Source organism: Cannabis sativa, chromosome 6, assembly GCF_029168945.1.
Source record: "Cannabis sativa cultivar Pink pepper isolate KNU-18-1 chromosome 6, ASM2916894v1, whole genome shotgun sequence".
In the NCBI taxonomy this organism is placed as follows: Eukaryota; Viridiplantae; Streptophyta; class Magnoliopsida; order Rosales; family Cannabaceae; genus Cannabis; species Cannabis sativa.
Genome location: NC_083606.1, coordinates 49,046,420 through 49,056,927, shown reverse-complemented (window position 1 = coordinate 49,056,927; position 10,508 = coordinate 49,046,420). Strand labels below are relative to the sequence as shown.

General features: G+C 31.6%; 1 protein-coding gene across 1 annotated transcript; it reads left to right on the top strand.

The window, feature by feature from the left end:
- Positions 1 to 1,049: 1,049 nt before the first annotated feature.
- Positions 1,050 to 6,807, top strand: LOC115695933 (uncharacterized). Its single transcript, XM_030623030.2, has 7 exons — positions 1,050 to 1,826; positions 1,936 to 1,985; positions 2,057 to 2,102; positions 2,727 to 2,804; positions 5,798 to 5,911; positions 6,160 to 6,239; positions 6,443 to 6,807. Exons 1-7 carry the CDS (start codon positions 1,155 to 1,157, stop codon positions 6,549 to 6,551), a joined length of 1,149 nt encoding a protein of 382 aa, XP_030478890.1. The 5' UTR covers positions 1,050 to 1,154; the 3' UTR covers positions 6,552 to 6,807.
- The last annotated feature ends 3,701 nt before the right edge of the window (positions 6,808 to 10,508 follow it).

Genomic DNA, 10,508 nt, shown 5'->3' with positions numbered 1-10,508 from the left:
ATTGTTGTTGTTATTATTAATAATATTATATTTATGTATACATATTTGTTAATTGTATTTTTCTATTTCGTATTATTTATTAAATAATATAATAATAATATATTATTTTGTTTTTCATTGTTGAAGAAGGGCCAACAAAAATTGATTTAAGTTTAAGTATTTATAAAAATTTATTAAATTTTAAGTTTTACTTATACACTTTTATAATGATACATTCACATATCCTCTCTATATATTTTATGTAAAGTATATATATCTTCTTTCTTACTAAACAAATTTAGTAAAAAAAGTTTATATAGTGTTATTCTAAAAATTGTTATTAATTATTTGTAAAATTTAAATAAAACCAAAAATTTGATAGCAAAGAAAATGAAAAATTAACTATAGAAATTTTTTATACAATTTAATCACATCAATGTAGTATATCTAATAATATAAATAGTTCTTAATTATATAAATTATACAAAGTGAAAATAATTATTGATTATATAAATTTGATCTAAAATTAATTATTATTTAAGTATATATATATTTTAATTATTAATAATAACTTAATAATATAATAAAATATAAAATATAAAATTGATACATATATTATCAATAGAGAATATTATAAAAACAGAAAATAAAATAAATTTATATTATGAATATTATATTACATTATTTTTTTTAACAAATTATAATATTGCACTATATAATTAATCATATATTTAGTGAATAATTTTTTGATAGTTTTACGCACTGCTACATATTTATCAATTTATAATAAATATTTAGTGAATAAATATAAATATCATTTTAATTAGCGGTTTCTATAATAACATGAATCATCATATATATATATATATATAAGTTTAAAAACCGCGCGAAGCGCGGTTCCGTTCTCTAGTTAATAATAATGTGAGCTCTCTTAGGGACTAAAAAAACTGAGAAATTAACCCAAAAAAAAAAAAATACTCAACCAAAAGAAAAGACTGAGTTAAAGTCACACTAATAACAAAAGTGACTGGAAAATCACTAATTGTTCTTTTAAAAGTTAAAAACGACAAGACAGAGGGAGTGGGGTATCAAACTAGTTTTGTTTAAAAACAAACACCACTGATTTTGAAAAAACACAAAGCGCACCAAAACTTCCAAACTTCCCCGCCACCGCCATGGCCATCGATCCCAACCCCACCCTATCATCTGCCTCCCCCGCTACTACTCCGGCAATTACCTCCGCCGCTTCTACCACCGCTCCGGCTGCAACTACGACCTCTACAGCAACCACAAATCTCGCTCGTCCCTTCACAAATCCACCCCCATCAAGACCTATATCTCCGCTCCAGCAGCAACCTCAGCCCCTCCATCCCCATCATCATCATCCACTCACTACCACCACTACTACCGCTGCCTCTGCATTCTCTTCTCAGCAGCAGCCGCTGTACACGGCTCATGCCCTCCCCATCCGTGCGCCGGTCCCTCCTTATACAAATTCCCAATTGGTCAAATCCCCGAACGACTCTTCCTCCACGGCGCACGGAATTTCCTACCCTGTCGCATCCTCCGGCCGGGGATTCATCCCCAAGGCCGTTCGTCCCGATCAGATTGTCACTGTCGCTAACCCAGGCAGCGGCGGCGGAGGTTACCCTGCTCGTCCAATCGTCGCTGCGGGGTTCCATCACGCGGGAGGTGTGCGGGGTGCTCCGCATATGGAGTCTTTGAATGCGAATCTTGCTGCGCATTTGGTCAGGCCAATGCAGAACTTGCAGCAACACCTTTATCATCCTCATCTTGGCTCGCCTGTTGTATCAGTCAAGGGTGTTCCTGTTTCTGTGCAACCAAAGGTTTCAATTCCTGCTTCCCTTTCGTTTCCTTCCATCGAAGGTTTTATTTTTTTATTTTTTCATCTTTTTTTCAACGTATGCTTTACACTCTATCTTCTCAACCATACAGGTTTCTTCTTCATCTCCAGCACCAGACTGTAATGGCCACAAAGATATGAGGTATTGCTTGTACTTCTTCAGCCTGGAGTTCTTTTGATTGTCCATTGACATTGTTTTGTGCTTTAATGTAGGGATAAAAGCAGAGATGATACTTTAACTGTTGTCAAAGATAGAAAAGTAAGCAAAAAATCTTCCCAGCTTTGTATCATTCTTACTTGTTTAGTTGTAAGTAATGACAAAGTTAACTTAGAAGAAAGTAAATGATTTTATTTTTTCTTTTGTATAATTCTCTGCTCAAGAAATATTGCAAGTGTGACCTCATTTTGTTAATCTATCAAATTCTCAACAAATTCCCCCTTTTGTAGAGTTATTAAATTCTCATCCTTTAATTCTGTTCTTTTATGAAACAAATTGTCCGGTTTGGCATCTTCATTTAATAATCAGAGAATGCATGTTATGATTTGTTTACTATATGTTTATATAGAAACAAATTATTATTAGGTTCAAAAAATAATATAAAGTTGTTTTAAAATGTCTCCTCTAATTTCTCATCACTGACATGCATATCCGTTCATATTTAAGTAATTGTTCTCCTTTTCCCACTCATCATTGTTTATCCTGCTCAATATATAAATTCTACTTAGTGCATACATATAGTGTTCGTAAAGCTACTATAAGTTTATTCCTTTCTGTTGCTATTCTTTGTAGTAATCTGATGCAAATTCTCATTTAAGGAAAAACAGCTTAAGAAGTAATGTGGCTCTTAATTATTTGTTGATGTACTTTTGTTTGCGTTTCCAGGTCAGAATTGTTGAGGGGGCTTCTTTGTATGCACTTTGTCGATCATGGTTAAGAAATGGTACTCAAGATGAAACCCAGGTTTGTCTTCCATAGGATAATTGTCATTTGCATATGCATTTGAAGTTTCATAATTGGTTTTCAAACAATGGCAACTTTTTGCCTAATATCTAAGATAACTTACCTAAATTTATGAAGTTGTTTCTGTCATGGGGAAAACAAAACTTTGATGTGATACAAAAAGCTCATTTAGGATAATGGATTTGTCAGTCTCCAATTATAGTTAATGACTATAAACAGCAGTAATATATGTGGTCTTTTTTATTTATGGGACTTGCTTTTCTAAATATCCACAAGAAAATTAATTTTTTCTCCAAAACACCGGATCTATCAATATTTTATGCAATTTCGCGATGCTAGATCTATTTGGATAGAAGAACTTATAAAACATCCTATTTTGAGAAAAGCACTTATCAAGAACCTACTATGAATACACCATTCATTGCCAACTTACTAGTTTTCTTACATTTCCTACCAAAGAAGACACACAAAACTTTATTAGATATATCATATGTTGCTTTGAGTCAAGTTTACTGTTTTGTGGAATTTCCTGCTGAAGGGAAATAACAAAATAAGAAACACCAATTTCTGCACCTAAAATTTTACACAAAGTAGCTCTTTAATTTCTGTTATTTTTACTTAGACTAAAAAGCTTTTTCAGCACGCTGTGTTGAAGATAGTGAAAGACAAAATCATAACAATTTCCTGTAAACCTTTTAAACAACCTCAAATACCATTACCAATCACAAAGAAGAATTGAGAATGCAAATGCCTTAAACTCCTTAGCGTTGAAGATCCATAAAGCAAGCCAATTCCACAATTTCTACAGTATACGTAAGTAAAACTTATAATATTTCTTTCCAACTCACTCCTTAAAAAATTGCAAGGACAACCATGTTCTTTATATTTTTCTCCATTTCCATTTTCTGTAGGAGCTCCATTTGGTTCTATTCACACATTACCTTTGAAAAGGATAAATCTTTAAATTCCTTACTTTTGAAAATCATTATTAAACAAAATTACATAACTTATCATGAAAAATGAACTTGGTTGATGTATTTTTTGCTGGAAAAAAGACTAATCTTCCCCTCCCTCTCCTTTAAGGGTGTTTTGTTTAACGGTTTTCACCTTGTCTTAAACAGAATATCTTCGCTTCAAAACAAGCATTTTGAGCATAAAATCTCGACCAAACCATGTGATAATAACATAAAATGCTTTTCAAAGTTTTAAGAGAAATAATAACAATAGAGAAGTTGTGAAACTATGAAATAGGTAACGAGAAAATCAGTAAAGTGTAGCTAGTATGTTTACTAGATAGTTGACATTTAACTTAAGAAGTCAACTAGGTATATCGCACCTTAAATGAACACGTTAGAAGTCAGTCACTGCCTGGGCTTTGGCCATACTCTTTTGTCTAAAGAAGAGTGGGGAGGGAGTGACAAACAATGGATGACCTCTACTCCAAATACTGTAGCAGGCAAAATGGATCAGATAAACTGTCATGTAATACCACAATCGAATATTCTGGCTGGTTTCAGCACAACAAGTTTTGTATATACATGAGTAAATCTTAAGTTACCAATCTACCACTCACTGTTCCTATGTATGGACGTAGTATGGTTAATTAACTTCGTTGTTTCCCAGAATTTACTGGATACCTTTCCAACATACATTGGTTAGTAACTAAAATGTTTGAGTTTTTTGGAGCACTTTTTCGGTAATAACATTACAAATCTTTAGACATCTCTACTGTGTCAGATTTCCAACCATGTAAGACTCTTGAACCATCATCATCTGATTCAGGTCTGTAATGTCTTTAAAGTGAGCTTAGGTTGTTCGTTGTACTGTTTATCATTTACTCTTCTTTTAAATTGTTGCCTTTGTACCTGAGTAGCTAGGAACTAGATTCAAGGATGGTTTTGGATTTGATTCAGACAGAGCCTGCCAAAATCTTTTTGCACAAATACACTTTAAGTCTTTTTGCTGTTTCGCAATCTGGTTTGTAAAGAAGAAAAAAAATACAATCAACTCCTTAAGTTTTGAAAGGAGTATTAATCAAATTCCTGCTGTAATTATTAAACAAAATTTTCAGTTTTTTAAGGTCAATTTTTTTTTATTTCTCTAGCATAGTGTATAAGAAAATTTAATATTCACGACAAACAAAGGAAAATCAGTATTAAAAGGTAACTAAACTTGTTTTTAAAAATAATGACTTGATTGCAATCTTTTTAATTAATGACTAGAATGTGTGTGTAAAACTTGGGAAATATTTCTGTTGACAATCCTTTTAAAGAAAAAACATGTTTAATAAATTCTAAAGTTACCGCATAAAAACCACCTTGAAGAGGTTTTGTTCTATAGGGCTAGTACTTCTTGTGTCCTATACTTCTGTTTTGTTGAAACTAGGATAACCACTTAGCAGTTAGCCCTACAATATTTGAGGACCAAGAAACTGTAGCAATTGCTGTGTAGGTACCCATGAGGGACTTGAACCTCACCTCTTGTGTCCTATACTTATTAGGAGATATAAAACCATATCCTAGTAAATGAAATGTGTGATTATAGCTTGATTAATGGCTTGTTCCTCATTTCGTTGTGGCTTGCTAGAGGATTGTTTTGAGTCAACTTCAGCTAATTAGGATGGTCACATGGGTGTTTGACAGCCTTCCCTTCTATTAAAGCCACTAGCTTAGTGGTGAGGGTGGGTGCCCTAAGGTGGAAATACTAGTTTAAAGACCTTGTTGTTGCATTTTATTTAAAATTCTAATTATACTTTTATGATTTCTTCAATAACTATTCTGGCTTCAACTGCGTTCATAAAGAAAGTTTGGACAATGTAGCTGAAAGTCAGTCTTTCAACAATTTATTCTTTTCTGCATCGTTTAAACTTAGGCTTTGGGGCTCTACACACTGGAGATTAGTTGAATTGTTTCCTGCAATTTGAATGTATTTATTATTTTTCAGTTATTTGTCATCCATTTACTTAGGCTTCTTTTTTTCTTTTATTTTTGCAGCCACAATATGGTAACGGTCCTAGGTCCCTGCCAAAGCCTTACCCTATTTCTGTGGCGACTGGCAATTTACAAAAGAAGGAAAGTCCAGAAGAATATGATGATGATGGAGTGAAGGTTGATTTCTTGGTGCTGTTCATTAGTTACTAAAGCCTGGTTTGACACAGTGGATAACTATCAGGATGGCATATGATACATGATATGAAATGATTGAACAGTTTTCAGTGTCAATTGTCTGAATGTGCATGATGTAGTTGAATCAACTGTTCCGTAAACAAATTACTATACAGTTTTACTAGAGAATTAAAATTGGAATGTAGATGCTGTTATTATTTGCACTAACTTGGTTTTGTTGCTGTTTTCAGGATGATGAATCTGTTGAGCATCTAAGTGCAGAGGATCTGTTAAAAGGACATGTGAAACGTGCTAAACGGGTTCGAGCAAGGTATGTTTTAATTGCATTATATCTTTGTGATCAGTTGTCCTGTAGTTTTACATTTCTCTTTCAATAGGTTAAGAGTTAACAAACTGTTGAATATACGGTTATGGCATCGGTGATGTAAATTTGTTGTTGTGGAACTTTTTCTCTACGAAGTAAACTATCACTCTAATGCTCTTTATTCTATTATCTAATATATTGGTTTATAGGCTACGAGAACTACGGTTAAAACGAATTGCAAGGTACAAATCTAGGCTTGCTCTTTTACTTCCCCCACTAGCGGAGCAGTTTAAAAGTGATGCTTCTGCTGGAACTTGATTTAGGCTCTCTTCATTCAAAATCATTTCTTTGACAGCTGAACTAGAAGATAACTATGTAGTTCTTTTTTTTTTCTTTTTCTAAATACTTTCTTTTTTTGTTTCGGTGTTTTTAGAGTGATAATTCGAGCGTTGAGAATTTTTTTAGGAAGAGTGTTGATAGTCTCCAGAGTTTTGTAGCATTATATGTATGTATAATAATAATCATTTATTTATGCTGATTTCATTATTAGAAATTACAAGTCTACCAGCAAAAACAGAGCATGGCATGCATGTACAACATAAACATAAAATCATGGCATGCATGTACAACATAAAATGACTCTCGTCCCGAAGATTATATATAGGGTCCCTTTCTTTCTACCCTATCACATGGGGAAGTTTTTTTGGCCAATAGAATGAAATGAATGAATGGTACATGTTATGGTAGTATATGTGATTTTTTTTAGTTTTTTTTTTTTTTTTTTTTTTTTTTTTTTTGAGAGAAGTGATTTTTTTTAGTTTAAATAAAAAAAAGTTTGCAATTATTTTACTGAATCCCACACGTGAATTGGGGGCTGATTATTATATGGGTTGATTGTTGTTGTGGTGTTTGTTATTTAAAAAAATAATATGTTTTTTAATAAGAAGATGTGATTAGTGAGCAAACTTCACTCAATAAAATATTTTCAAATAAAAATATTAATACATAATTTTATATAAATAGTAGAACAAATTAATTTAAAAGATAATTATGGCAAAACTCGTTGGCTAGTTTCATTTGTTACAATTAACTATTTATGTAAATAAATTGGTACCAAAGGTATTTAAATGATCAATTTTGTTGTAGTTCACTACTAGTATAAGAAAATTAAAACAAAGTTCCTAAGTAACAAATGAATAGAGTAGTCAGCTCATCTAAAATGGACACTATTTTAGCAACTTTTTATTCAATCAAAATAAGAATTCAACGTTGTCCCGGTAGGCGAGAGTTAAGGTTATCTTATTCTATGAGCTTCCTGTTGGGTTTTGTGCCCTAAATAAAACCCATTTCAATATAGTCAGATCTAATTAATAAAGATCAGAAATCATTTTTCGTTGTATGGTTCACATGATTTATTTCATGATTATAAATTCTATTAGGTCCAGAATATATGTATTTGTTCATGATTATAGTGTTGTTAGCACAGTGGAATATAATCATGATTATATGTTCAAAAGTTTAATTCCCTGATTGGTCAGTTCACTGGATTTAGACTGGCATGATAATCAGTGATAGGTATACTTACACATTGGATAAGTGTTATGTCCTTTCCAGGACATTGACAAAGTTTACCAGTATCGGATGTATGGAGTATACATTGGAAGGGACCGATATTGAACTTTGATTAGACATGATAATTTTACCGTAATATCTATTCAATTCAATATCACCTAGTTGATCCTAGATCAAATGATCTTAATCCTGATATGGTTAGGTTCGATCTCAAGAGTATTATACATGTTCTTTGATTTGTTAGTTAAGCCTACTTTTTGGTCAGGGTGATACGTACATTTTGGGAACATGGTAGTACAATTGAGTGGGAGCGCTAATCATAGATATGGAATTTATAGCTTTTATAGGTATTTAGAAGTTAAACGATGATTTCCTTTGAGCTTGCTAAATAGAGATAAATGATGGAGATCTCATTTTAGTGATTATATTATTTCACTAAAATATCATTTATAGGTGGCCAAGTGTTTTAAGGATAAAATACATTGAAAGGGTGTAACATGAATTTTATCCCTATGCAATGTAGATCATCTATAGAGGATCACTGATTATTGGGATTATAACAATGGATAATTAATAGCGTATCTATATCGTGGAACATATAGAGCGTTCTATATGACTGAGAGTGCAATTCCAAGTTCTATGAGTGGATCCAATGAGGAATTAATAAGTTAGTGAATTTATTTTGTAAATTCTAGTTCGGCTTATTGGAAGCTCGGTTATATAGGCCCGTGGTCCCCATACTAGTTGAGACAAACTGCTTGTAAGACTCAGTTAATTGATTTTAGTTAATCAATTATAATTCTAAAATTAGACTATGTCTAGTTTATGAATTTTTCACTTTGTTATGGCTTGATTGTGAAGAAATAGTGTTTTTGGGTTTACTTGTTAATTAAGAGACTTTATGGAGTCTAATTAATAAATATTATAAATGACAATTTTATTTGATAGTTACTTTAATTATTAAATAAATAGTTTTGGCATTTATAGGTTTGAATTGGAAAATATGGTATTATTGAAAAGAAGAATAAGTGGTTGAAATAAAGTAGCAAAATTGTAACTAGAGATTGGTCCACTATCTTGTACCGCCAAGGTTGAATTTTTGCATGATATTTTATTCTTTTTTAATCCATATAATTCAACCCTAACCCTATTGAAGAATAGTATAAAAGGAAGGCTATGGTCTCATTATCCAACTAATGCCTCCAAAGTTAAAAACCTAGATGAGACATCTTCAATTCGAAACACTAAGCCTTTCTTCACACTAAATAATTTCAGCCATTAGTGATAGAGTGAGTTCCCACACACATCAAGTGGTATCTCAATCATAGTGTGGAAGACTGTGAACAATCTAATCAACAAGAAGGAGAATCGGGCTCAAGAAGGAGAGAAAGAGATCCAGGTTCAGATCTTGATAATGCTCTACTACAGAAAGGAATCAAGGGCTAGAGATCTGAACGGAAGGAGTCATTATATTACGCTGCACCCAATGTAAGGTTTTCTTAAACCCTTATGTGTTTATTTCATTATTTTAGAAATTCATATTAGGATGTTAATGAAACATACTTGTTAGTAAATCTAGATCCTGGTAAAATAATTCCAACAACTGGCCTCAGAGCCATGGTAATGATTTACTTTCATGAAATATGAATTAAAACGATGATTTGTGTTGATTTGGATGGTTTCATGTTGTTTATGTGCTTATTTGATGAATGTATGTGTTGTACGAAATTTTTCATGAAAAATATTTTTTTTTTGGTTTCTGAAAATATTTTATTTGGATTCCTTGTGAAAAATTAAGCAACTTTCGTTTTTATGGAACTTAATTCCGATTAAAAATGAGAGAGTTATGGAGGTTCGAAAAATCGGGTCCATTGGGTGTCGTGGGTGGTGCTCGTGCGCACCAGACCCTCGGACAAGAAGGTGTGCGCGCGCGGATTTCAGACAATTTTTTGTCTGAATGCTCGGTCAGCTCGCCTGCTTCGGACATGGGACACACGCGCCAGGGAGGCTGCATGTGACCGAGAAACCACGGTCAAGCATCCTACGTTTTCTCCCTTCCGTGCGCGTAAGGCTCTTTTTGCAGCCTCTCGAGGCTGCACATGCAGCCTACTGGCAGCCAAAATTCCATTTTTTCTAATTTTCAAACCCCAAAATCAAAATAAAATATTATTTTTAATATATTTGAACTTAAACATCATTTTTTAAATTAATAATATTTATTTTTTAATAGATTATTATTAATTTTGATATTTTGAGGTTTAAATTTAAAAATTGATTATTTTATTTTTTAAATTATGGTTAGATTTAAAAATTTGTTAATTTCTTTAATAATTATATATTATTTAATTATAAAATTAGATATTTTGATATTTGACATATTTTAAATTAAAAGATAACTTTATCTTTTTTATTTGAAATATTATATTAAAATTATCTTATATGATAAATTAAATAATTAATATAAATTTGAAATTAACCTAGATATTTTTATAGATATTCTAACCATAATATTTTTAAATTCAAAATTTGTTTTTTTGTTAAATATTTAATTGTTTATAAATTATATGTTTGAAAAATGATATTTTACTTATTAGGAATTTATAAATTATATTTTAAATATTTAAATAACTTATATATTTTTGTAGAAATTTGAATAATGCTTAATATGAGATATTTTGACATATAGTTAGGATAATTATTATT

Coding starts and splice junctions, on each gene's coding strand:
- LOC115695933 (XM_030623030.2), top strand. CDS start 1,155: ATGGCCATCGATCCCAACCCCACCCTATCATCTGCCTCCCCCGCTACT. Junction 1,827..1,935: donor CTGTTTCTGTGCAACCAAAG/GTTTCAATTCCT, acceptor TCAACCATACAG/GTTTCTTCTTCATCTCCAGC. Junction 2,103..2,726: donor CTGTTGTCAAAGATAGAAAA/GTAAGCAAAAAA, acceptor TTGCGTTTCCAG/GTCAGAATTGTTGAGGGGGC.